Source organism: Engystomops pustulosus, chromosome 11 (genome assembly GCF_040894005.1).
Source record: "Engystomops pustulosus chromosome 11, aEngPut4.maternal, whole genome shotgun sequence".
NCBI classification, from domain to species: domain Eukaryota; kingdom Metazoa; phylum Chordata; class Amphibia; order Anura; family Leptodactylidae; genus Engystomops; species Engystomops pustulosus.
The window spans coordinates 62,960,804-62,988,709 of NC_092421.1; the positions used below are offsets into that span (position 1 = coordinate 62,960,804).

Here is a 27,906-nt window from a genome sequence, read left to right on the forward strand (position 1 = left end):
CCTAATGATTTAATTGAGGTCATAACGAGCTTACATTTAAACTGGGGCATTTCTTCTTTTGCCATAGCATACAGTGTTCTAAATATGGCCAATTCTCCAGGAGTTGCTTCCGAGGTTGCTACCATGAATGTTTTGAGCACTGTATAATAAATACGCCTTAGGCTACATTCACACAGCAGTTGCCCGCCATACCATAGCACGGCGGGCAACGGCAGCACGCGGGGAGAGGAGGAGGATGTGAGCGCAGCTCATCCCCGCCCTCTCCATAGCAGCGTATGGTGCACAGCGCCATACTTTGGAGAAAGATAGGATTGCACATAGCGGTGACGCAGCGCAGGGAGGATGCACATAGCGGTGACGCAGCGCAGGGAGGATGCACATAGCGGTGACGCAGCGCAGGGAGGATGCACATAACGGTGATGCAGCGCAGGGAGGATGCACATAGCGGTGACGCAGCGCAGGGAGGATGCACATCGCGGTGACACAGAGCAGGGAGGATGCACATAGCGGTGACGCAGCGCAGGGAGGATGCACATAGCGGTGACGCAGCGCAGGGAGGATGCACATCGCGGTGACACAGAGCAGGGAGGATGCACATAGCGGTGACGCAGCGCAGGGAGGATGCACATAGCGGTGACGCAGCGCAGGGAGGATTCACATAGCGGTGACACAGAGCAGGGAGGATGCACATAGCGGTGACGCAGCGTAGGGAGGATTCACATAGCGGTGACGCAGCGCAGGGAGGATACACTCCGCAGTGACACAGAGCAGGGAGGATGCACACAGCGGTGACACAGAGCAGGGAGGATACACACAGCAGTGACGTAGAGCAGGGAGGATGCACATAGCGGTGACGTAGAGCAGGGAGGATGCACATAGCGGTGACGTAGAGCAGGGAGGATGCACATAGCGGTGACGTAGAGCAGGGAGGATGCACATAGCGGTGACGTAGAGCAGGGAGGATGCACACAGCGGTGACGTAGAGCAGGGAGGATGCACACAGCGGTGACGTAGAGCAGGGAGGATGCACACAGCGGTGACGTAGAGCAGGGAGGATGCACACAGCGGTGACGTAGAGCAGGGAGGATGCACATAGCGGTGACGCAGAGCAGAGAGGATGCACATAGCGGTGACGCAGAGCAGGGAGGATGCACACAGCGGTGACGTAGAGCAGGGAGGATGCACATAGCGGTGACGCAGAGCAGAGAGGATGCACACAGCGGTGACGCAGAGCAGAGAGGATGCACATAGCGGTGACGTAGAGCAGGGAGGATGCACACAGCGGTGACACAGAGCAGGGAGGATGCACATAGCGGTGACGTAGAGCAGGGAGGATGCACATAGCGGTGACGCAGAGCAGAGAGGATGCACATAGCGGTGACGCAGAGCAGAGAGGATGCACATAGCGGTGACGTAGAGCAGGGAGGATGCACACAGCGGTGACGTAGAGCAGGGAGGATGCACATAGCGGTGACGCAGAGCAGAGAGGATGCACATAGCGGTGACGCAGAGCAGAGAGGATGCACATAGCGGTGACGTAGAGCAGGGAGGATGCACACAGCGGTGACGCAGAGCAGGGAGGATGCACACAGCGGTGACGCAGCGCAGGGAGGATGCACATAGCGGTGACGCAGAGCAGAGAGGATGCACACAGCTGTGACGCAGAGCGGGGAGGATGCACACAGCGGTGACACAGAGCAGGGAGGGAGAAAAATAGATATTGTTCTGTCAGGTGAGAATTATTGATGACAGAATTAGTTTTATGACTTTAGTAAACCGCCTGCAGCTTCTCCTTCTATAAATGTGATGAGAGAATTATTTTTGTGACTTCAGTAAATTGGCTGCAGCTATAACTGTGATGAGATATTCTCCTGAGGTGAGGAGGCCCCTGCTCTGCACTTAACACTGGTGGGCAAAAAAAACTAATCTAACTTTTTTTTAGAGAGATTCCCACAGTTTGGCTTTTTGCTTCCTCCGTGTGAACAAAGCCTAATAAAGGATAATAACCGCGCACTGTCCCCTCAATGTCCTGAGGTAACACAACACGACGTGAGGGGGAACATTCCCCCGCCCGATTCCAGGGTAACGCAGCGAAAGGTGAGAAGGAGGAGGAGCTGGAGGAGCAGGGGGCGGGGTCACGCAAGGGACGGGTCACGTGCTCAGGAAGTCGCGCCGCCCGACGGGAAGCGACGTCACGAGCTGAGAGAAAGAACCAGACAGAGAGGGAGAAGCTGAGCTCGGAGTGAGAGCGGCGGGGAGAGGTCAGAGGTCAGCGGGGGACCGCAGGGGGAAAAGGTCAGAGGTCAGCGCCGGACCGGAGACCTTATAGGTGAAAAAGCGGAGAGGGGAAATGGCGGGAGACGTACGGGGACTATCCGGCTGTGTGTATATGTGTATTGGGGACATGGGGCTCCTCCCACCTCTGTCTATACACAGCAGTGTATGTATACAAGGCACTGCTCCACCTGCTCTATATCACATGTATCATATATAGCAGCTGCTGCCATCGTCTCATACACCGTGTCCACACTCCCAGTATACAGTCACATCTGTGCGCAGGACAGCCATTATATTGTCACAAGATATTGTATCGTTTTATGATAACGGCGCCATATGGCCTTTAATTACCGGGCCCCCCCCCCCACGACTAATTACACTAATTATTCCTGATCCGTCGCTGTGATAAATGCTGCCGTGTGTCTGTCAATGATTTTTTTATATTTGTTTATAATACAAATAGCGCAGGTGTGGACCGATGTGGTGCCAATGGTTTTTAGTTATTGTAGGATCGGTGGTCAATAGTAGATCGAGGTCGGCGACCCCCCCGATCAGTAGTCGTGCTACAGTGGATGCCACTAAGATCCACAACATCGTTTGCCCAAGAGTTGTAGGTCAGGGGTGTCAAGAGTAGCATCCAAAGCTATACATGTCAAACTTTAAAGAGAAAAAGCGGATGCTAATGTACAAATAACATTTTATTGGTTCATATAGATACACAGAGAAGAGGTATAAAAACAGTTAAAAAGCACTAAACGTGCATATATAGTACCCTTGTCCCCAGTGCACAATGGTAAGTAATGCAAAAGAGGTTAGTACAGGTTATAATAGGATCACACATAATAATCTTAGTAAAGGATAAGGAGCAAAGTGTATTCCATATAAACATATATAAAGGGGTAACCTGTATATTACCTAGATGAAGAATATCCAGTAGTGACACTGGGGACACTAATCCCCACGCGTTTCGCCTGGATCACCAGGCTTCCTCAAGCCTAAGATCCACAACATCATGTTCAATCACATGACCTAAACCTTTGATGGACAAGCTATTGAGCTTTGGGTTTCAAAGTTTCTAAAAATAAAAAATAATAATTTGCAGAACTCGGGTGGTGTCACTTCTAGAAAAATTCATAATTTTGTGATATATTTAGCACTAATTAAGTTATATTAATATATTAGGATTGTTGTTGGTAGGTATACTGGTAGTACAGTGAGCTCTCTGTAGGGTAACTGTCTCTGTGGTGTTCTCTTACTCCCGTATTGCTGAGAGGTAACAGTGTTGGGGTAAACTGGCAGCACTTTGAGCTCTCTGTAGGGTAACTGTCTCTGATGTGGTGTTCTCTTCTTCCTGTATTGCTGAGAGGTAAATGTGTTGGGGTACACTGACAGCACAGTGAGCTCTCTGTAGGGTAACTGTCTCTGATGTGGTGTTCTCTTCCCCCAGTGTTGCTGAGAGGTAACTGTGGTAGGTACACTGGCAGCACATTGAGGTGTTAGTAGGGTAACTGTCTCTGATGTGGTGTTCTCTTCCCCCAGTATTGCTGAGAGATAACACTGTTGGGGAACAAATTCAAGCAGAAAAAAAAGAAAAGACAGGGGGCACTACTTCGTATTATCAAACTGTCAGTCTCTGTAGATCAGACTAATGTGGAGTATGCGTCAAGGTAGAGGTAGCCCGGAGTGGTGGTGCTCTAATTCTGATGGGGTGTTGTTTTCTTACCGTTGTATTGCTTAGAAGTAACTGTGTTGGGTAAACTGGCAGCAGAAAATGGAACAATTAATTTCTATTATACATACATTCAGCTGCCAGATCTGGTGTGTTCTAAACCTTCATATTTCCTCTGCTAGACGATGAATTGAGCTTTATGCTCAGAATACTTATTGATATTAAAAATAATACAGTATTTATTTTACAGATCCGAGAAACAACATGGAGACCGAGAGTGAGCAGAACTCTACTTCCACCAATGGGAGTACAGCATCCAGCGCCAGCTCCCGACCACAGATATCTCAGATGTCTCTGTATGAACGCCAGGCAGTCCAGGTATGTATCATGTGTACACCAACTCATAAAGCATTGCCATCTACTGTAGTATTGTATTGCATTGTGTTTGTACCTGGAAGAGGAAACTCTGGATTTATGGATTTTATGACTTTTAAGGAATGCTTTGTTTTTATTCTTGTACTGACTTGTGCTCAGTGTGATTTCCTGTTATCCCACTAAATGAGAACCTCCCAGGGAATACTCCTTGTAATTGGTGTGTAGGTAAGGGTTCCTGCGGGACATCCATGCTGTACTGAAAACATGATTACAGATGTGCGCAGCTCTCTGCGGTGCTTCTTGCATCATCTATAACAGTTGTCCCAGGAGCAGTGTTCGAGCTGTGAAATGAGGCCACCACATGGTTTGTGTTTCATTGATCAGACTCTTTACATGAATAAGCCCTAAGGTTTTGGTTGGGTTGCACCAAATTGGTGTATTACTGAAAATTTCCGCTGTGTCATATGGTACAGATCAGTTGCTGAAGTGATGGATATTTAAGCAGAAGGTTCAATGTTTACTGTGCACTAATACAATCTTTTCTCCACAGGCTCTGCAGGCTTTACATAGACAACCTAATGCGGCGCAGTATTTCCACCAGTTGATGTTGCAGCAGCAGCTAAGTAATGCACAGTTACATAGTCTTGCTGCAGTACAGCAGGTAAGCCGTCCTCTCATATGGAGCAGAAAATCACCAAATATTCAGCAGCCCTCCGTCGCTGTGTGTTTGATGTCTGTGGTTGTGTTGAGGTGTTGGAATTTGTACACATCATATTGTTTTTAATAAAAATCCCTATTGCTGCAGAACCGTATATACTAAGCATACATCAGAAACATAAAGTGGAAATGTAATTGTAATGAGCCGTCCATTAAACTGGTTCTCATCAGTTGAACAAGATATTATATGTTTCACATACAATGTAGCCTTTAACCTTCTAATTTGTGATTTCAGGCAACAATTGCTGCCACCCGCCAGGCGGCCTCCCCTAACACGGTTTCCAATCAACAGACGAGTACCACGCAGGGATCGGTAAGTAATAGCTATTGACATGATGTTATACAGGGTAATCATCACTTCTTGTATTGTGGTGTCTAGTTGATGTAGGTGGTGTATTTATTCTTCTTATTTTCTCAGCAGGTGAATATGTCGACTAGCTCCTCTGCCCAGCTCCTGAGTAGAGCTCAGAATGTCACTGCCCCCAGTGCTACCACACTGACACAGTCCGTTTTGCTCAGCAATGCTAGTTCCCCACCTCTCAGCCAGTCACAGACCCAAATGTACCTTCGGGTAAGTGAGACTATTAAACCATATCCTTAAATATTGGGCCGTGTTTATCAAAAGTAGTGCAAACTTCACTATCGCTTGTGAAGGTGCAGAGTGCTGCAGATTATTGAACACTGGGGAATCTGGCATACCATCCTTTTTTTTTTTTTTTTTTTTTTTTTGTGCACCTTTGACATAGAGCGTGCAAAACAGTTCTGTAGTGTTGCAGTAACAAATGTGGTTCACAGTCCGAACACCTCTTTAGGTGCAGAATATTGTGGGGCGGCGGACACAATGCAGTGCCACTCAATACTGACGCAGACACTTCACAAATACATGAGCAAGTAGTTTGCATGTTCTTTGCAGATAAAAATGTGGCCCTTGTATTACATGAAAGCCATTCAGACATGCTCCAAGATGCGTCTCTTTCTGTTCTAAATTATAAAGCATGGGACAGCCCATTTAATACTTTTCGTAGCTTTACATGTATCTTATAGGTCTTCTTTGTAAAGTCATGCCCATTCTGCATAATTTTTAGATGCAAAACAGTATTGATGTGAAATCTTACTTGAGCTTACGCATGTTACAACGGGTCTCTTAAATGCATTTGTTGAAGGCCTATATTTTCAGCATGTTGATTTTTTTGATAAATTTTACTCCAAAAGCTTCCATATCTTCATCTTTTGCTAATCTTCGATTTTTTTTTTTTTTTCTCTCCAAGCAGCAGCCGCAACTTGGAAACCTGTTACAAGTAAACCGATCTCTTAACCGTGGTGTACCTCTGAACTCTCAACTTATTCTAATGCCCAATGGATCTGTGGCTACAGTCCAGCAGGAAGTGGCCTCCCCCCAGAACCAAGGCATGCATCCAGACTCCGACCAGGTTAGTGGGCCAACAGTTATGGTGAAAGTTAACTTCTGTAGTGATATCCGTTTGAGCTGAGATATTGGAACCATCTTTACTCCTTTCATAATTGACTTTTACGTGGCCAAATTGCAGCTAAAATTTAGAACCCTACAAGGACTACAATACGGATCTATGAATATGTCACTGTTCCAGTAATGCACAATGAAAGGCATTGTTGAAATTTGTCTTTCTTTCCTCTTAGGTTCAGAACCTGGCTGTCCGAGGTCAGCAGACTGCTCAGCCCACATCCACAGCTGCCGGGCCCACCATTGCTCACGCCGCTCCTCCACAATCCAAACCAACTGCTCACTCCGTACCCTCATCATCTGCACCTTCCCAACTACCTTCTTCTCCTGTACCACAGACTGTGAAGAGCCCCATGGGCCCAGCAGGAGGCACAGTGAGTCAGGGGAGTCAGACAGAGGTGGAGGGAAGAAAAGCAGAAGGAGAGGCTTTGCAGCAGAATGTTGGTATCAACTTGACTAGAGCTGCAACACCTGCACCCAACCAGACCCTTATAAGCTCTGGTAAGTTTAAAGGACAATCTCAAGCCTATCCGACAGCATTGTCTTACATATTTCCCATTATTATGCACTGTTTTTTTTGGACACACTTGACTGAATATTTAATATACTGTGTATATGTGAGTGTGATTATATATTATAATATTGTTATGTGTGTGTGTGTGTGTGTGTGTGTGTATATTTCTATATACACACATGTATATATACATATATATACACACATGTGTATATATACATATATTTGTTTCATGAGGAGTGAACAAATTTTTCTTTTCTTCTAACTTCCTCTCATTGATCTTCTTCACTCAGCTACCTACACTCACATTCAGCCACACTCAGTTCTCCAACAGAAGCAGGTGGTATTCCAGCAACAGATTGCCATCCATCAGCACCGTCAGTCCCAGCTCGTGCACGCCTCTGCTCAAATACAGCTGGCGCAGCAGCAGTCACAAGCCCCCACACAGCAAGGCATGCAGGCAACTCCTACACAGCAGACCCTGGTTGTACAACCTATGCTGCAGACTCCCGAAGCGGCTCTACCAACTAAAGCACCTGTGCCCATTCAACCCAAACAACCCGGCAAAGGGGTTCCACCTTTAAATCTACAAGGACATCTTGCAGCCAAACCTACCCAAAGTGCTAGACCACTTCCTACACCTCCTCCTAACCAACCTCACATTCCTGTTCAACTTGTCGGTGCAAGACAACAGGGTCCTGCCCAAGCTCTGGCTCTCGGAGCTCCCCAGGTCCCATCACAGGGGTCTTCCTTAACACAAATGACACTGCCTCCTTCTCCTGCCCCCGTTCCAACTGCTGTGTCAGGAGCTGTGGAAGCACAAGCTGCATTTTACGGAGTCCTGCAGGTGGGTCATAGTAGGATAAAAGCATTTAATATATCATTGTATTCTGTGATGTCTTACATAGACATTATGCGAAGGAAACTAGCGATTTTGCTGCTTAGCTGTTGCATATATGTTTCTCATTGTTTTAATAGGGTAAGATGTCTGGAGCTGGAAAGAGAAAAACAGAGTCAGAGGAAGACCGGGAGGAGTCCCCAACACTACCTGTAAAAGCATCTCCACCAGCAGACACGCCACCTACAGTGGAGGAGAGCAGCACACCAGCCAGTGAGTGAATGTGACCTCTCATCCCCTGAAGCTTGTTCATCATGATTTCCTCTAACTTTGGTTCTTCATTTCTTTGCACTCCACAGACAAGTCTGAGGCTGCCTCTCAAGTCTCTCCAGCTCTCACCGTTTCGGCTCCCCCTTGCGCCCCCACAATCTCGGTCACATCTCGTCAGCACAGTGATTCCAAGCCCCCACAAGCCATTGTAAAGCCACAGATCCTGACTCATATTATAGAGGGCTTTGTCATCCAAGAGGGAGCAGAGCCCTTTCCTGTAAGCACCCTTACTACTGACCATAACCCACAATGTTTTCCTTATTGTTCCTTAAGTTACTGTTTCTCCTTGTAGGTGGGCAGCCCTCAGATACCAAAGGACCCAGAAAAGTCACCTGCGACAGTTACAGTTTTGCCTCCTGTAGATACATCGCCACCTCACCCTCCAGTAGATCATACTGTTAGTGGTAAGTCCTGCTTATACTCACGGGAAATAGTAGTTGTAAGCTTCCAATACCGAGCACCAGCTCAGGGTGAGCCGGTGCCGGAGCATATTTTCATTATTGTCATAAACCGCTGTATTGCGGTTTAAACACTTTTAACACTTTTGCGGTGTTTAAACCGCAATACAGCGGTTTATGACAATAATGAAAATATGCTCCGGCACCAGCTCACCCTGAGCTGGTGCTCGGTATTGGAAGCTTACAACTACTATTTCCCGTGGTAGGTTTCCTTTACGGCCAAGTGATCTAAAGGCTTTGTAGAGAAGATGAATTCTTTCTTTCTTATCCTTATGTTTGTGCCTTGTTACAGATTCTGTAAACTCTAAGCTGTTGAAGTGCGAGTACTGTGGGAAGCTTGCCCCAGCGGATCAGTTCCGTGGCTCCAAGAGGTTCTGCTCGATGACCTGTGCTAAAAGGTAAACCTGAAAATATGGTTCTTCTGGACATCGGATGCATCAATGTGCTCTGCTATCTTGTTGCATCTTGGATATATCTGCTTGCTTGTGCAAAGTGACTGCTAAATGATCCAGAGGCTGAAACCAGAAATTTTTGTCTCTCAGGTATAACGTCAGCTGCAGTCACCAGTTCCGTCTTAAAAGAAAGAAGCTTAATCCACTGCAAGATGCCGGAGGGGTGAGAGTGCGCAGACGTGGTCCACGGAGAAACAGCTCTGAAATTGCACGGGCTAAGATCCAGGGGAAGAGACTGCGGGTAACAGAGGTGAATAAAGTTTGATACTTCTCACACTTTTGAGAAGTCAGGTATATAAATGAATAGAATGCAAGGTTGATTCAATACTGATAAAGGACTGCATGTAAACTATGTCAGGGTTCCCTTTAAATGGAAGAATTAGTCCTCTTGGTTCTGCTCTGTTGTAGGAGCAAAATGATAAACAATAATGGAATTTGGCGCTATATACATAAAGATTATTATTAATATTATGCATCTTAACCCCCTTCTTACTGCTGTATGACTATATATGAGTGTTGATATTGGTCCGTTATTTAAGGGGTTTTCCAGGAATCTGGAAAACCCAAGGAGACCCAAAAAAGAGAATGCATACTGCAATGCTCTGTTACTTCATGGTTTTTGGGCCTATGAACATAGCATCGGAAGTACATAATGTGATGCTGGAATTGGGAGTGGAGTGAATCCATGTTTGTTTTTGTTTTTTTGTTGTCATCCTGGCCTGGTTGATTTGAGGAGCGATGTTCCGTTTGTTCCAGATGAATGCCGCAGTCATTTGCAATAATCCGTGTGTGAACCATGGACGTGGAGAAATCCTGTTAGAAAGATGTCTTTGCTACGTTGGGTTGCTTTTCCTAATGCCATACAATTTCTTACAGGAGGATTCCAGCCATGGATCTGATATCTCCAGCTATGAAGAAGCTTTCTCTCCAACCTCTCCAGCACCACCATCCTGCAGAACACCACAACGAGAGCGAGACGGGAGCACTCCGACAAGCGGACCGTCAAATTCCGAGCTGCTGGGGATCAATCCAGTTTTTCTCTCAAGCAATCCAAGCCGCTGGAGTGTGGAAGAGGTGTACGAGTTTATCTCTTCTCTGCAAGGTAACGTGGATGTCCAATTGATGTACATTATACATACCTTGGCCTCAAGGACACCGCCCCATTTTTCATATCTGGCCTGTGTCACTATAAGTGGTTATAGCTTTGGAACGCTTTACCATATCCAGGGGATTTTGAGCTTTATTTCCTTGTGACACATTGTACTTCAAATTTAGTTTCAAAATTTGGATGATATCTTTTGAGTTATGACAAATATGGAAATTTGGCAAAAACTTTTAAAAATTCTTAATTTTCAAAGTTCTTAATTCTCTACTTTTGAAGCAGATAATTGTAGCACGGAAATTACTTCATAACTTACACTTCCCAAATGTCTGCTTTGCCATGGTTTTTTAAGATTCCAGGTATTGTACTAGAATGTTATAAGGCTAAGATAAGAATTTGGGGGCCGTTTTTAAATTTTTTTTGGAAAATTGTCCAAACTTGTATCTAGATGGACCTGCTCAACATTTAATTGACTGAGGCTAAATTACCCCATTGTGGAAAAGACACCCCTCAACGTATGAAAAAGCACTTTTAAGAAGCTTGGTAACTCTTTAGGTGCTTTCTAGGACATTGGGCAGCCCTGGAAGAGGATTCGAACCCCGGGAAAGTAGCATCGGGTATCCGATCCTTTGGGGGAAGACCCTCACATGTGGCGGTCATGCTTGACTGCAGCGTGTAATCCAATCTCGAGTGTTAACCACTTACAAGCAGCAGTCAAGCATGACCGTATTAGAGCGCTGTGTTGACTGTGATATACAACTGACATCCATTGCATCTGGTGCCGGCTCCAGAAGCTGGACATGATGGAAAGTCCTGGTGCGGGAAGTATCTTTCTTGAGCAATGACATACTATCACATCCTGATGTGTGTAGAGGTTAAAGGGGTATTCCAGGAATAAGCATAATTCATATTTAAATGGGTCATATTGTATAAATGACTAATATTTCATTTTTCTTCTCTTGCCGTCAGGATGCCAAGACTTAGCCGAAGACTTCCGGTCTCAAGAGATTGACGGGCAGGCTTTGCTTCTCCTGAAAGAAGAGCATCTCATGAGCGCCCTGAACATTAAACTCGGACCTGCATTGAAAATCTGCGCCAAAATTAACCTCTTAAAGGAGACTTAACTTTTCATGCTCTCCCTACAAAGCACAAGGGGGTGGAGAAAGTGACTGAGGACTACCCAGGGCAGTCGCCCCAAGTGAAATGAGTAGGGAAGACAGAACTTATAAGGAAAAAAAAAATATTTGGGACATCAGCGGCCTCTACCAGCGGCCACCATTTGTAAAACACTCCCTACACTCGTGCTCCAAGCTCTTCTTTTACCATCTCTTCATTATTACTCTAAATATATATCTATATCTTCTCTATGTCTGTATCTGTTCATTCAGGTACCGTTGTCTAAAGGAAGGGAAAGACTTCTCTGCGGGGGCCAAGTAATGTTCCTTGTGAATTAGGCGCACATCTACGGACATTGGTAGGCTCCAGATTTTGGTGGGTTTGAGGCAACAGACATTGATCTACACGTACATGTAGCAAATCTGTAGGTGAGATACAGATTACGGCTTTGTAAATATACTGGTCTGTACAGGGACAGGGGTCTCTATACTGACGAATCATATGCACACGTTTCTACATGGACCTGAATGTATATAAAGAGATTCCCCTGATCACGCTTTCTGTAGAGACCGGCATTTCGGACATGTCCACACTGTTTTTCTCTGCGTGCCTCTCATTAGTTTGCTGGTTTGTTGCACATTTATGCAATGGTTTTATGCTGCAGCATGCAATACTGCCTATAGATCCCTTTAGTCGCTGAGGCAGATTACGGCTGCACCATTGATGTTGCAGCGTTCTCCATGACCACCAAACCCCCTGTGTGCACCAGCATCCCCATGTTTGGGATCTGAGCCTTAATAATAATATTCATCTCATAATCGTGCACCCCTATTATTGCTGTACCGTTGTACAGCAGACGGACCTGCTGTGGTCAGGGAAGACTTGCCTTAGCCCAGGTATGGTGGAGGCTGCAATTTATTGGACCTAATATTCTGAACAGAACGCTAGTACACCTATGTGCATGTAGCGAACCAAAAGACTTTGTGCGGACTCGGTTTTTATGTGAGGACAATATTAAGGTCTTGCACAATGTTATTCCAATGATCCGTGCTGGCAGGGGAGTAGTGATGTATACATGATGGGGTGTCCTTATATCCCCTTTGTAGAAACTGCACCACTATTACACATAGGTTGTGTCTGGCATTATAGCTTGGCTCTATTGCAGTGACCTGCAATACCAGACATGGTCTATGGGCATTGGTGGCGCTGCTTTTAGATAAATGTCTTGTACAATTCCTTTTATAGAAGGCCTGTCACCTCTACTGAGATATCTGCTTTAATAATTACTTGTATTCCACAAAAAAACTTTTTCGTATTACTCCCTCTCCCTCAATTGTGAATAAATTGACAAATAAGCCAAACCATTCAACCAGTCCAAAGGGTCTCTAGACATCATGTGCACTGATCTGATACACCGCTAGTCGGTGTCGCCCAGTTGTCAATTTGTTCATACATATTAGGGGATACAAATCTTTATTAAAACAGACCTCGCCCCGAGAGAGGTGACAGATCTTGTTTTTAAAATAGTCCTGTCCTGATCTCCTCTTTGCAGGAGAGAATGGCTCTTGCTTTCCTGAGCTGGAACTCAAAATCTAGGTTTTAGATTTGTTATAAGTTGCACCACTTTCTAGTGTAAATAACAGTGGCAGGCTGAGGGAGGCCCCGCCCCCTGCTTTTGGGCCAGACACGCCCACTTCAGAAATAAGTGGCATGAATATTGTAGATGGGATGTTACTAGTCTAGGTGCAGAATCACCCGAAACTAGTTATACATTTCCTGCACTTTCTGTTAGATCCATAATCTATCATCTACAGGTTGTCAAATAGATTTTAGACAGATCATATGATCACCAAGATCCAAAGGCAGCTTAAAGGACTCTTAAGGGAGCTGTTCTCTTTCAACAAATAATGGAAAATTGTGGAATTTTTTATCACATAAACAATATAATATACTTTCTGTATCAATTCCTCAGGGTTTTCTAGATCTCTGCTTGCTGTCATTTTATAGGAAGCCTTATTGTTAACTCATGCGTATAAACACTGGTCCATGGTCATGTGATGTCAAACAGTTGCAAGAACATAATAAGCCATGCACCTATGTGACATCACATGACCAAGGACACAACGAGCTGTGCACCTGTGTGACATCACAAGACTGGGGATATAACAAGCCCGTGCATTTATTTATGTGACATCACATGACCAAGGACACAACGAGCCGGGGAACCTGTGTGATATCACACAGGGGTACGGCTGGTTAGATCCCCAGTCTTGTAATGTCACACAGGTGCCCGGCTTGTTATATCTCTGGTCATGTGATGTCACACAGGTGCACGGCTCATTATATCCCTGGTCATGTGATGTCATACAGGTGCCTGGTTTTGTTATATCCCCAGTCATGTGAAGTCACACGGGTGCCCGGCTCCTTGTGTCCTTGGTTAGGTCATGTCACATAGGTGCATGGCTTGTTATGTCCTTGCACCTGTATTACATCACGTGACCAGGGATATAAGGAGCTGTGCACTTGTGTGACACAAAACATGATGTGTGACATCACATGATCATGGACCGGTGTTTATACACATAAGTAATCAAGCTTCCTATAGAATGACAGCAAGCAGAGATCTAGAAAGCTGAGCAATCGATACAGAAAGAATATTGGAAAATTGAATAACTATTCATCACACAAACAATAACATTTGCTGAAAGTGGACCACCCCTTTAATTGTGTGGATCATGGACACCCCAGGGATGTTAAACGTTGCAATTGGAAATGGACGCAAATTAGTAGAATTTTACTGAAATAATAAGTAATACAAACAGATCGGTAGACTAGACGCACTCAGAAGCACAGCGCGCTATCATACTGTTGAGCCCAGGCCTAGGGTTCCGTGTTTTTAAGATTCCCATTATTATCTGGTAATACTCCTGGTTTTCTGACCCTCCTTGCAGTAACGGCTTCCTTCCCCATTTGTATTTCCTTTTTTTTTTTTATTCTAACATATATGAATATATATATATTTTCTGTAGGTTTTTATGTAAGAGCTCCATGGAGGATGCTGTGACTACGGACCAGCTGATACAGCGGCGGGTGGGGGAGGGATCGGAAATGTGTCCCTTTTTTTTTTTTTTCTTTCTTTTGTTACATTTTGTCAGCACTTGAAGACAATGAATAATAATAAAAATCATTGCTTTGGATCTCTGGGGTGATATGCTGGTGTGTTTTTTTTTTTTTTTTTTTTCTATTTCTACAACCAATATGATGCCTTTCACACACGCAGATTGCCCTAGCTGGAATGTCCGGCCCAAACGCTGAGCAAGCGAAACCAGTTTCGGTTGTCCCCGTTCCAGGTATCACATTTGCTCGTGTAGGAGGGGCCTTTGTACAGCAAAAGCTCCAGCTAAACAAAGCGGATGGCCAACCCTCTCCCTGTTTCACTATGGAGTCTTCGCTTTCCTACATGGTAGCACCTTATGGTGTGGTGGCTGGCAGAAGGATATGTGTCTCGTATGTCAGCAGGGATTCATTTTGGTATAATAATTCTTATATAGCGCACACAGATTATGCAGCGCTGCACAAAGCATGACAATTTGGTCCCTGTCCCCATGAGGCTCACAATCTAAACAGCCTACCAGTATGTTTTGCAGGGTCGGAGGAAACCCACTTGGTGGGATTTAAACCCAGGACCCCTGCGCTGCCGGAGTGCTATCCACTCAGCCACGTGTGCTGCCCATAGTATGTCACTGTGGAGCTGCATAGGTTTGCATATGAGCTGTAAACCCAAAACGGCAGATATTGTTCAACCTCTAAAGACTGTGTTATGGTAATTTATCATTTTAGTGAACATTTGATGGACCTGTAACTTGCCAGCAAAGTCATTTATAAAATAAACTTTGTAGTATACCAAAACAGAGGAAATCGCTTCCTACTCTCATTATCTGGCTCTTCTCCTGCTCCGCCACCTTTCCAAACTGAAATCTGCTGAATCTGTGTCACTTAAGTAGATGTGAGATAACAGAAGTCCAGCAAGGAAATATCACTTTGACCCTTGTGGCACCTTTTTGAAAAGTGGGCGGGGCCTACTGGTGCGGGTTATAGCTGAAATCTATGCCAGGAATGAATCTTTTGGTAATGGATGTTGTGTGTTGGGGGAAGGGGGGGGGGCACACAATGCACCAGTCATCATAATCCTCTCCCATAAGCAGTTGAAATTGGTTCTGCTTCACCACAAGTGTTTTTATCTGCTTAAGTAGAGGTCGATAGGTCTCTATAAACTGAGGCTTTTGAGTTAATGTACAGATTCAGTTGTGTGTGCAGTGAATGGGTGACTAGATAGCAGCCAGTCTCCACTCACCAGCTCAGACACCACTGAGCACCGGCAGTAAAGCCTTACGTAGGAGGGAAAACTCCTTTCCTGACCGACTGGTGGTTCACAAACCAAAGCCCTCTCCATGCGTGATGGTGGCCATCTGTACTATACAGCTGACACCGGCCAGAGCGGTCACAGGTTGGTCCTGCACCGATGGTGGGAGTTAACCTGTTAGGTGCCACTGTTAGATTTGACCACAGCCGCTCCTGGCTACCATTATCTATAAATGCCAATCAACACCCCCCCAAACCTGGCCATCATCCGAGGGTGCCAATATGTATTACACCTATTGCCCACGTGTGCTTGCTCTAACGTCCGTCCCAAAAGCTCAGTAACTGAACTCAGAGTATCCGGTCGCTGAGCGTTTGGGACGTACGTTCCAGCAAGCACACAATGCACTAGACCTAATCTAACTTTTTAAAAAGTTTATAAAAGTAATATGCAAGTTACCCGATGAGATTACTGGGGACAGGAGCCAGACCTACTGCACAGTGACGCCTGAAAGAAGATGGGCGTGATGGAAGTGGGCGAGCAGCCTCTCACTTCACATATTTACATATATTATAAACTTTTGGAAAAGTTTGATTGTTTGACTAAACTTAAAACCTAAAGATTAGGGCAGATGTAGGAACGAGGAACCTACCATCAGATCTACTTCCTGTAAAGTCACCTCTGTACCCCATGAAGGAGTGGAGTGAAAAATGGAAACACAAAAAACTTGGACTTGTAAATAATGGGCGTAAAAGTTTGCACAGTAGAGATCTTGGCCGTGGATGATAATGGAGAGTGTGGAGGGACAGCAAATACCAGAAGACTCTGCTGCTTCTATTGTTCAGCTATTGTTATTGGTTACACTGCTCTATATTGCTCTCCATGCTGCTGCGTGACCAGAAGATAATTGCTGAGCTTGGCAAATCATTCTGGGCATGAAGTGCGAGGCCTTCTTCCAAAATTGTGAAACACTGTGGATGCAGACCACGAGTATGTGATCATCCATTCGACAGTAGCAGGGTTGATATTTTGGTTTCAACTTGCAAATCCCAGCACGAACACTTATTTTTGGCAAAGGTGACATCTCATCTACCTGCTCTACTACAGCAATCAAACACAAATCTAAGACACAACACGTGTTTCTTTTTTCTTCTTCTCTTTTTAATTCTTTTGTTAAAAAAAAAACAAAAACAAATTTTTTTTTCCAAAACTGCCAATAAGTCACACAAAGATATAAACACCCATAAAAAGGTAAATACCCCGAAAACCTTAAGTGGAAAAGTATTAAGAGGGAAAGCAAAGCAAAGAGTGTGGAATAGTGATGTAGATGCTTCACTTGGTCACACAGAAACCCAATGGCGATGAAATGCACAGTAGGTCCATACAGGTTGGTGTGTTTCCAGAGTGTACAAAAAGAGTTCAAGTACTTCTGTGGGTCCATATTTAGTGACATTGTGTGAGTGGCCGTGTATAAGCTTATAACATTATGTCAATTTCACTATTCTGCCAATAGAGGACTATAGGGATCCTCGAGAGCGCTCAAGTGCCTGTCCACACAGTGGGAAGACGTCATCCAAAGACGGACCGTCCAGAGACCTCAATCTATCGACATCCTAACTTGACCTGAGTGTGGTTCCTGGTTTAAGGCCTGTACCCATGTCGTGCTAATACAGGAGAAGACATCAGGTCTATCTCTGGCCGTAAACCACAAGTACCATGTCGGCTCTACTCCCAGTACAAAGCACAGGAGGTGGTCGCCCAATGTAGGGGGTTACACCACAGAAGTGATCGGGGACGGACACCCCCAACTGCGGCAGAGGAGCGTTTAGGAAACAAAGGATTTTCTAAGCAGCAGGGGAAGAACGTTGTGGAAGATGTGTTGCTTCTTCCGGATGATAACTTTTGTGAAGACTCCATAAATGTATCACATTGGTAATAGGTGGTCGTCTCTCTCTTCCGGTTCTTCTCCGAGTTGATCGTCGCCAACTCCTCGGTAAGCGGTTTCGGAAGAGCGGGGTTGGGACCGACACACAAAGTCACAGCCGTCCTGAGGACAAAAATAAAAAGATATACACGTTCAATGATATTACATTCTGTCCCAACAATGTCCAGCATACAGAGGAGGGAAGAGGCAAATAGACGGATGATTAATGGGAACATGTTACTTGTGCTTCAACTCTTAACCTCAATAGCAAAATCTATTCATTTTTACTAATCTGTATTTATTTTTGCTTTTATTCATGGTCCACGATTATGGGGACGGCCATCTTGTCTGCGCTCTAGAACGTGCACGGGGAAGTCTAGATACATCATACACAAGACAAACTGCAAGTATCACATAACAAAAACTTACGGCGACGAGGTTGCCCAGCTCTCTCCACATGGCGATGTTTGGGAATTGCTCCATGCCTTTGGCTCCCACTACAAACCTCTGGTACAGGAAACCACCGATGATGTAAACTCCGACCAGTACAACAAACCTAAGACAATGAAGACCATGTGAGTGCGGTCACATACTGCGACAACACATTCATAGATTGCTTTTAGCTTTACCATTAACCTGATGCCCTCGTTAAATTGGGTCTTCCATTACAGATTTATTCTAGATTATTGCTGGGGGTCCAACATTGGGGAGTCCCAACAATCACCAGGGTCCTGAGGGTTCAGGTGAACATACAGGTTGTGTACTTGCTCAGTCACGTTTCTATTCAGCTCTATGAAACTTTTTGAATCTCCGGCAGTCCCACGAAAGTGAATGGAGCGGCCACAGAATCGATCGAATCACTTAAGGTCCTCAAATTACTGTTATGAATGTAAAGACCCCATTGCAACCCGATAACCCAGATCTTCCACCCCAACAGGACACGTCTTTTTCCATGGATTCTAGTGAGGGATATGGAAGAGAGCATAAGAAGCTAAAAGAAGAGCAGATCCTAACAGAGGGAGCACACACCAGTATGTACGTGTGCTTGGTTTATAATCCCTTATCCTGGTGGAAGATGTCCTTTAAGGTTTGTCCTAACTTAAGAAGCTATCAGCTGTCCAAAGGATAGGGGACAACAAGGTAATTAAGACTGCTGGGACTAAGAACATGACCTCCCACAATCTGGGGTAGTGGGTGGAGCGAAGGTCCAGCATGCATCTTGCCGTTCTACTGCGGGAGTGTTTGGCCATCTCTTACCTCTCTCATAATTTGACAAACTGGCTTTATGCACCCCCCCCCCCCCCCCAACCATCAGTGAGAACAAGTCAAAATATTATTTTATTAATAAGTTAAGTTTGTTGCAAAAACTACTGGGGGGCCCCTATAGTAACCAGATCCTGGACACTGAACAGTAGTCTGGGAGAACTTACACGATGATGAGGATGGAGCCGACGCTGAGATGAGATTCCTCTATAGGACAAGCGACGCTGCTGTCCATCTCAAAGAGGTAGAAACAGTCGCTGCTCTTGTCTCTCTCCTCATGGATTATCGTGAAGTCATCCTGAAGAGAGATCGAGAGATATATACTGAATAATAATAATACATAAAATAATAATGATAATAATCAAAATACTTATAACAATAAAAAATAATAAAATACAGTATATTAATAATAATATGATATATTTAGAAAACATTCATGTCATATACCCCTCACCCCCCCCCCTCCCCTCCACGTGACCATCTTACCGCTAGTGTTTTCTTGTTACAGGAGATCATGATCATCGCCGTTCTCGCTTCTTGTTGACAGTGACTGTCATATTTGTCTCCGGATCCATAAATCAGCATGATCCAGTCCGCTACAGGATGACAAAGTATGTAAGAAATATTCAATCTGCCGCCGGTTCTACACCATCATGAATGTGCGCCCTGGCCGATTATCAAATAAAATCTAAAATGTTGCCTCTTACGAATGCTATAGGACGCACTACGAGCGCCGGGCCCTGCAGCCAGCACTTACTTCCATTGATGATTTGGGTGTCGTTGTAGCGGCCGATCACAGTGATCTCACTGGTTTGGGTTCTGTTTTGCACCAATGTTTCATATGAGCTTTTGCCTGGATCAAGGACACCCCCGCAGAGTATGAGGGTATACGTGTAGGAGTCTTTGCCATCGTTATATGTAGTTTCAATCCTAAAAAAATCGGTAACAGAAGACACTGTAGAATTACCGCTGCATTACAGATGCTAACATTAAGCTTGTCACCAAGAAATAGAACCGGAAGAGGGATGTTGTTCACAGTTTCCCATTTACAAACAGCATGGTATAGAGCAGGAGGAGCTATAGGATACTATGCATCTTCTCAGCTCCTACAGATAGGGCGCTATGTACAATCTACAAGCAGCCCATTATAAAGCATGAGGAATTAAGGAGATACATTGGAATTTGCAGGTTTTTAAATGTATGCAGGCACAAGGCAGGAACGCCCTGTGCTTGCCCACTCCGCTGGCGGACGTGATGCCATGTGGAGGTGACGTAGTCGCAAATTCTTGAACTGCTCGAAAATTAGCAAATATGTCACGGCTTCTACGCCAGAAAACTGTTGAAGTTAAATTCCCCCCACAGCGTCCTATCTACTCAGCCCCTCCTGCTATATAACATGCTGCCTGCACAAAGGACACTGTGTATAATCTACTCAGCTCCTCCTCTATAACATGCTGCCTGCACAAAGGACACTATGTACAATCTGCTCAGCCCCTCCTGATATAGAACATGCTGCCTGCAGATAGAACACTATGTACAATCTTCTCAGCTCCTCCTGCTCTATAACATGCTGCCTGCATATAGAACACTATGTACAATCTTCTCAGCTCCTCCTGCTCTATAACATGCTGCCTGCATATAGAACACTATGTACAATCTTCTCAGCTCCTCCTGCTCTATAACATGCTGCCTGCATATAGAACACTATGTACAATCTGCTCAGCCCCTCCTGATATAGAACATGCTGCCTGCAGATAGAACACTATGTACAATCTTCTCAGCTCCTCCTGCTCTATAACATGCTGCCTGCATATAGAACACTATGTACAATCTTCTCAGCTCCTCCTGCTCTATAACATGCTGCCTGGATATAGGACACTATGTACAATCTGCTCAGCTCCTCCTGCTCTATAACATGCTGCCTGCACAAAGGACACTATGTACAATCTGCTCAGCTCTTCCTGATATAGAACATGCAACCTGCACAAAGGACACCATGTATAATCTACTCAGCTCTTTCTGCTCTATAACATGCTGCCTGCAGATAGGACACTATATACAATCTGCCCTGCACCTCCTGCTCTATAACATCAGATGTCAACCAGTAGTCTGCAAATCTTGCCGGCAAGCAGGGAAAGTCTCAGCACACATGAGCGAGATTTGAAGCCTTTTTTAAGTACGATACAGCCAATCAAGAATACAGTAAAAACACCTAAGGTAAGAAAAAGACCCCACAATTACAGGAGCCTCCCATCGGTATATCAGATGTTAATGCCCTAGTCCACCTGTGGCTTAGTCTCTGTGGCTTTTCCACAACTTTTTAATCTTTCATAATTGAATAAAGACTTATTTTTAGGTGTGAGTTTGTGTGTATACACTTCATGTACAAGGTTACCTCTTGTGCTTCAATGGCGCCAGTCTATTGAGGACGGCTTGCTCGGAGGCCGATATCTTTCCACCATTCAATATGCAGTCGTCAGCAGCCATGGCCGATACAGCAGCGAGACAGACGCACAACAGCCGGACGTTCATCCTACAAGAAAAAGTGAAAACCGGATATCAAACTGCACCAGAATCGGGTATCGGACATAATAGAAATCTCTAATAAGTGATAAAGTGATGAAAGGGAACGTGTCACCAGATTTTACCCCATTAAACTAGCACCCCCCTCAGGTGGGGTATGAAAGAACATTTCCACAGTTCCCTGTGAAATCTCATCTATCTCCAAAGCCATGTGAAAATGAGCTTAGAAGAGTCATATTTCGCCTGAGATAGATCAAGTTTAGAGGCTAAAGGAGGGGAGTCCCACTTCTATCTTCAGTTCTATAGCACCTAGAAACATGGCATCAAATGAAAGTTAAAATAATCTCATCTTCCAGATCCCATCAGGTTTGTGCTTTTGTGAGCTACAGAGAGTTAAGGACATACCTGCAAATGTAAGCTGCAGCTAAAGATCCAGTCCCTGCCTATTTCTTTAGCTCCCTGTGTCTCTGGTTCTGTAACTCACAGAATCACAAGCCGGGTGTAATCTGAGAGTTGAAATTATTATGCTTAAAGAAAATCTACCATTTGATTTGATGCAGTATGAAGCAAACATACCGTGAGAATGCTGTAGCTACACTGATGCAGAAACATATCTTGTTTAATCCCTGAGCTGAGTGGTTTTGCCGAAAAAAACAATACTAAAATTCAGGATAACGAGTCTCTGTCGCTCCTTTGCTTGGATCACCGCTTCTCCTCTTACAATGCTCAAGAGAACGATGTAACCATTGACAGACAGAAGTAATCAATCGCTGCACCATCCCCCAGCTGCTCAGGTTGACAGTGCAGACAGCTCATGTGTTTATGTACTGCAAGGAGTATGCAATCCAACTTTCCCAAGATCCTGAATGTCAATTGTTTTTTCAGTAAAACCACTCAGAGACTAAACAAGACATGTGTAGCTACAGCATTCTCAAGGTATGTTAGGTTCATAATGTATTAAATCAAATGGTAGGTTTTCTTTAATCCCAATTTGTATCCTTGATACCAAAAGTTTCAAGGTCCTATAGAACCTGAGATAGAGGCATCTGAAGTGACACTCTCCACACAGCCTCTAGACTTGACTCATCTCAGGCAAAATATGACTCTTCTCACATGATTTTTTTTTAAATGGGTAAACGGGTGAGATTTCATGTAAGTGAGGGAGTGGTCTGTAAGGTAAGCTGTAGATGTGTACACGGTTCAGCTTGGAGCACATGAGTTTAGAATAGACAGAAACATCCGTTTACTTCCCCTTTTAAATAAAAGGATCAGAATTGCAGAAATCAAACGAGACTGGATCTTCCATCCCTAAATCCCCCCTTGGTGGAAAAACCTGGAGCCCCCTCATACATTAAGGTGTAGGGATAACTTCAGTGTATAATATATTGTCACATGATACAACGCAGGGGTTCCCTTTAAGTGAAAGCCGTTCTTATGAAGCCATAAGGTGTAGTAACGATCTCCAGATCAAAGCTTCCTGTCTGGGGGATTTGGGGAGGGGGTGACACATTTCTCAATCATCTTTCCTCTATTGCAGAGTTTCCCTTTCTGGTTTTACATGAACGGTTCACATTCATCAAGTGCCGGATCCTTGCAGCTCCCAAAACTGCCCCGACCTGTTCTATAAGTAGATTGTGCAGAATCCTGGCGCGTGGGGGAAGAGTCACATGCAGGGTAAACAGCGACAACGCTGCGAGCCTCAAAGTGTCTGCTTCTAGCATCACAAGAGGGCCCTGAAGTACATGGATAGGGCCGAGAGATCTCAGGAATCCCGAGTGCTTCAAGTATAGGGAAGCTATGCACTCACACTGATCTCCTGTACACCAGGGACCCCCAAATATCCAATATGCATGGGGTCAGGAAGGTCAAAGACTAAAACTATGAATGACCCATGTACAGGATAGGTAATACATTATACAACACCCACTATCACCAGTAGTTTATAGCCCATCCGGCCGCACCACAGGCACGACTCTAATTCACTTCGATGGATGATACACTGTCGATAGGGCTGCTCCTAGTATTACACAGCACATCCTACCCCCACTGATCACTTATCAATAACTAATCCTATAATTTCTGTTTGGAAAACCCCTCTAGGATATCTGCGTTATAGTCTGTGAAGACAACGTGTGTGCTGTATCCCTTTACTCACAGCAGCATAGTCATCTGCGATGCTAGGAGCCCCTGGGTCCCGTCCGGATGCTCTAAGTATGGGAAGGTAGATACTTACAGCATCCTGGATGACTATAGATGTCTATGGGACTTGCGTTGGACAGGACACATGACATATGGTCAACATTTAGAGGCAACTACAGGCGGTCCCCTACTTAAGGACACCCGACTTACAGACAACCCATAGTTACAGACGGACCCCTCTGCCCCCTGTGACCTCTGGTGAAGCTCTCTGGATGTTACTATAGTCCCAGACTGCAATGATCAGCTGTAAGGAGTCTGTAATGAAGCTTTATTGATAATCCTTGGTCCCATTACACCAAAAATTTTGAAACTTCAATTGTCACTGGGGCAAAAGAAAAAAATGTGTCTAGAACTTCAATTATAAAATATACAGTTTCGACTTACATACAAATTCAACTTAAGAACAAACCTCCAGACCCTATCTTGTACGTAACCCGGGGACTGCCTGTAATAAGAAAGTTAATAGTGTTGTAGTAGTGTTGTACTTACTCTGGATATCAACTTTCTATATAGAAGCTGCAGTCACAGGACCCGCAAGAAGCAAGTCTCAGGACCTCCTGTGTTGCTGCATGGATTTCTGGCGGGTCAGGGGGCATGCAATCATTACTTTATGTACCCCCTCTCCATGAACACCACTCCATGTCACCAGTCGGAGGAGGCATGCCAAGGACGTCACCGGAAGTCCCAGTCCTCCTACCAGAAGGTCATGTGACCACGACCCCTACTGACTGCAGGGTACATTTACCAGAGTAAGTACAACATGGGTAACCCTATTAGGGTCTCGTACTTGCCCTGAGAGGTCTAACGTGTAAAGTGAGATGAGCAGTGCTATGTTATCCGGTAAACATTTCTTACCCCCTCTTTACCGAAATAAACACGTCTCCAGGCAACAACCACTTCAACGAAATCTACCATCAAAATCCATCATGATAAACCAGGGACATTACTAATTGCTCCAGGCACCCTGACTGTGGTAATCTTCTTATATTTGTTATCCTTCTTTCTAAAATCAACTTTTACAACTATGCTAAAGAGTCTGCAGAGCTCTGGGGCCATTACCAGAGCCCCTTCGCGCTGTAGCTTCACAGGCTGTTACACTGTCTCACTATCCCTGCTGTAATCTCACAGTGGGAGTGGAAAATGTTCATTACCAGAGGCCCACCAGCTGTAGTCTCATTAGTATTGGTTTTAGAAGGAAGGAAGCCATGGACAACAAATAAAAAAAGATTCCCTGGATCAATGAGTGTCTCTAGTTTATCATGGATTTTTCTGTAAAAGTTTCCATTAATACTCCTGAGGACCTGTAGTATATGAAAGCAATAGTTTAGGAGCAACCAAAAGATCCCTTCCCCCAGGATGGTGATGCATCTCAAGATCAAAGCCTTGCAAAAAGTAATTCCAAAAATCCCTGAAAGCATTATTCTACACTGATCTGCAACTGCATCGATTCAACATAACTACTACTACTAGCCACTACCCCTTACAGCCACTACCCCTTACAGCCACTACCCCTTACAGCCACTACCCCTTACAGCCACTACCGCTAATAGCTAATACTGTCCCTAGGGGCTGTCAATGAGATTTCCATTCCCATGATGCATCAGAGATGTCGCTCTCATAGTCCAAACTAACAGGACCATTCCCAGGGGTCCCGACCCCCAATAGGTCTGAGCTGGAATATTAGCGGAGGGTGCAGGATTGGTTACTGCTGTGTGATACATGTGGTCGGGTCTTGCAGAGAAACAACTTCCTACACATGAATGGATTAGTCACAGAGATGTCTGCAAGAAATCCGTCACATGTAGACACTTCCGACCCCCAGGATGAGTCATGGTCCGAGCTGCTAGAAATGACATTTTGTGGATTTTGCAGTTGATTGGTGCTGGAAGCAGGACCTGCAGGTGTCACTTCTACTGATATTAGTGTAAGGATGGGCAGGAGGAGTAGGGACTCTTTATTTTAAAGCCTAAACGGCCAATGTTTTTGTTGTGTGGAGCAGATAAGGGGTTCCCTGAAAATATTAGATCTTAAAGGGATTGTCCTTGATAAGAAACAAATTTGCTATCTTCAAGGACCAGCGCCTCCCCTGTGTATAGGTTGCATACGGCATTGCTCAATGAGGCTGAGCTTCAATAACACACACAACCTACGGACAGGGATGGTGCCGCTTCACAAAGAAAGCTATCTGTGGACAATCCCTTTCAGAGATGAAGCAGTGTGGATGAGATAAGTGGTTCCCTGTGGGATCCTGCAGTGTGGATGTGTGCATGCGTCCTGTGTAGATAAGCGGCGCCTGGATGTGTGCCTGCATTCTCTGTAGATAAGCGGCGCCTGCATGTGTGCATGCGTGATGTGTAGATAAGCGGCACCTGAATGCGTGCATGTGTTCCGTGTAGTTAAGTGGCGCCTGCATGCGTGATGTGTAGATAAGCGGCACCTGAATGCGTGCATGTGTTCCGTGTAGTTAAGTGGCGCCTGCATGTGTGCATGAGTGATGTGTAGTTAAGTGGCGCCTGGAGGTGTGCATGCGTTCTGAGTAGATAAGCGGCGCCTGCATGCGTGCATGCGTTCTGAGTAGATAAGCAGCGCCTGCATGCGTGATGTGTAGATAAGCAGCACCTGGATGTGTGCATGCGTTCTGAGTAGATAAGCCGCGCCTGGATGTGTGCATGCGTTCTGAGTAGATAAGCAGCGCCTGGATGTGTGCATGCGTTCTGAGTAGATAAGCAGCGCCTGGATGTGTGCATGCGTTCTGAGTAGATAAGCAGCGCCTGGATGTGTGCATGCGTTCTGAGTAGATAAGCAGCGCCTGGATGTGTGCATGCGTTCTGAGTAGATAAGCAGCGCCTGCATGCGTGATGTGTAGATAAGCAGCGCCTGGATGTGTGCATGTGTTCTGAGTAGATAAGCCGCGCCTGGATGTGTGCATGCGTTCTGAGTAGATAAGCGGCGCCTGCATGCGTGATGTGTAGATAAGCGGCGCCTGGATGTGTGCATGCGTTCTGAGTAGATAAGCCGCGCCTGGATGTGTGCATGCGTTCTGAGTAGATAAGCGGCGCCTGCATGCGTGATGTGTAGATAAGCCGCGCCTGGATGTGTGCATGCGTTCTGAGTAGATAAGCCGCGCCTGGATGTGTGCATGCGTTCTGAGTAGATAAGCGGCGCCTGCATGCGTGATGTGTAGATAAGCCGCGCCTGGATGTGTGCATGCGTTCTGAGTAGATAAGCAGCGCCTGGATGTGTGCATGCGTTCTGAGTAGATAAGCAGCGCCTGGATGTGTGCATGCGTTCTGAGTAGATAAGCCGCGCCTGGATGTGTGCATGCGTTCTGAGTAGATAAGCCGCGCCTGGATGTGTGCATGCGTTCTGAGTAGATAAGCCGCGCCTGGATGTGTGCATGCGTTCTGAGTAGATAAGCAGCGCCTGGATGTGTGCATGCGTTCTGAGTAGATAAGCAGCGCCTGGATGTGTGATGTGTAGAGAAGCGGCGCCTGCATGCGTCATGTGTAGAGAAGCGGCGCCTGGATGTGTGCATGCGTTCCGTGTAGATAAGCGGCGCCTGGATGTGTGCATGCGTTTTGTGTAGATAAGCGGAGCCTGATGTTCTTAGTTCCCTTTCTGTGTCTGTGGACCCCCAGTACAGCAGGATCGCTCGCAGCGCACGTTACCTGTATGGATCCTGTATCTTCCTATGTTACTTTTCTTTGGCAGCGCGGATTCTCCGGGTCACACGGGGCGGCGCCGGTCACCTCACAGAACCTACAGGACCCGAAATCTAAGCAGCAATGGGAGAGCAGTGTCAGTCAGGGATGTCCTAGCAGCCTCCTCTACCAGGATGTAACAACTTCCATACTACAGTAGGTACAGGGCAGGTCAGTAGTCACACACAGCCCCCTATCTGCAGAGTATCATCTGCTCGCTCCCGGTGAGATGTGCTGCAGCCCCTGTCCCTCCACACTTCCTCCTGACTGCTATCATGTGACTCCTCACTCACTTCCTCCTGTCACTTCTCCTTCTGTTCCGCAGGACCGGAAAACGGAAGCGAGACGGAAGTGACTCTGCAGCCTCGGAAGGGACAATAGCAAGCGGCGCATCCGCCGACCAATCAGCAGACGGGGGTTCTCGTTTACCACGCCCACCTGCGCTGCCTTCCGTCCGTCGGGGCGGTGTCACGTGCGGCGCGGCGCGTGACCCGCGCGAGGTGGGCCCGCGATGCATGCCGGGAAGTGTAGTTCTTACTTAAATACTTAAAATGTATTTTGTGCGCCAAATTTCAAGGTAATTTTGGAACCGAAGGCAGATGAAAGAA

General features: G+C 45.6%; 2 protein-coding genes across 8 annotated transcripts; one reads left to right on the forward strand and one right to left on the reverse strand.

Moving 5' to 3' along the window:
• Nucleotides 1–2,128: 2,128 nt before the first annotated feature.
• On the forward strand, nucleotides 2,129–11,579 carry PHC1 (polyhomeotic homolog 1). 4 transcript variants are annotated; one of them, XM_072131389.1, is made up of 15 exons: nucleotides 2,129–2,261; nucleotides 4,197–4,324; nucleotides 4,872–4,982; nucleotides 5,274–5,351; nucleotides 5,457–5,609; nucleotides 6,310–6,468; nucleotides 6,695–7,019; nucleotides 7,326–7,879; nucleotides 8,011–8,143; nucleotides 8,230–8,417; nucleotides 8,493–8,604; nucleotides 8,951–9,056; nucleotides 9,201–9,360; nucleotides 9,987–10,212; nucleotides 11,182–11,579. In XM_072131389.1, exons 2-15 carry the CDS (start codon nucleotides 4,211–4,213, stop codon nucleotides 11,334–11,336), a joined length of 2,574 nt encoding a protein of 857 aa, XP_071987490.1. In that variant the 5' UTR covers nucleotides 2,129–2,261; nucleotides 4,197–4,210; the 3' UTR covers nucleotides 11,337–11,579. The 4 variants fall into 4 exon arrangements, with proteins under 4 accessions (XP_071987490.1, XP_071987488.1, XP_071987487.1 ...); XM_072131387.1 differs by having other exon boundaries at nucleotides 2,157–2,268; XM_072131386.1 differs by having other exon boundaries at nucleotides 2,164–2,329.
• Nucleotides 11,580–17,251: 5,672 nt separating this feature from the next.
• On the reverse strand, nucleotides 17,252–27,795 carry M6PR (mannose-6-phosphate receptor, cation dependent). 4 transcript variants are annotated; one of them, XM_072131395.1, is made up of 8 exons: nucleotides 27,592–27,730; nucleotides 27,266–27,372; nucleotides 21,271–21,408; nucleotides 19,633–19,805; nucleotides 19,362–19,471; nucleotides 19,043–19,173; nucleotides 18,042–18,168; nucleotides 17,252–17,735 (listed from the first exon to the last, which is right to left on the reverse strand). In XM_072131395.1, the coding sequence occupies exons 3-8, from the start codon at nucleotides 21,405–21,407 to the stop codon at nucleotides 17,613–17,615; spliced, it is 801 nt and encodes a 266-aa protein (XP_071987496.1). In that variant the 5' UTR covers nucleotide 21,408; nucleotides 27,266–27,372; nucleotides 27,592–27,730; the 3' UTR covers nucleotides 17,252–17,612. The 4 variants fall into 4 exon arrangements, with proteins under 4 accessions (XP_071987496.1, XP_071987497.1, XP_071987495.1 ...); XM_072131396.1 differs by lacking the exon at nucleotides 27,266–27,372 and having other exon boundaries at nucleotides 27,592–27,795; XM_072131394.1 differs by lacking the exon at nucleotides 27,592–27,730 and having other exon boundaries at nucleotides 27,266–27,585.
• Nucleotides 27,796–27,906: the final 111 nt, after the last annotated feature.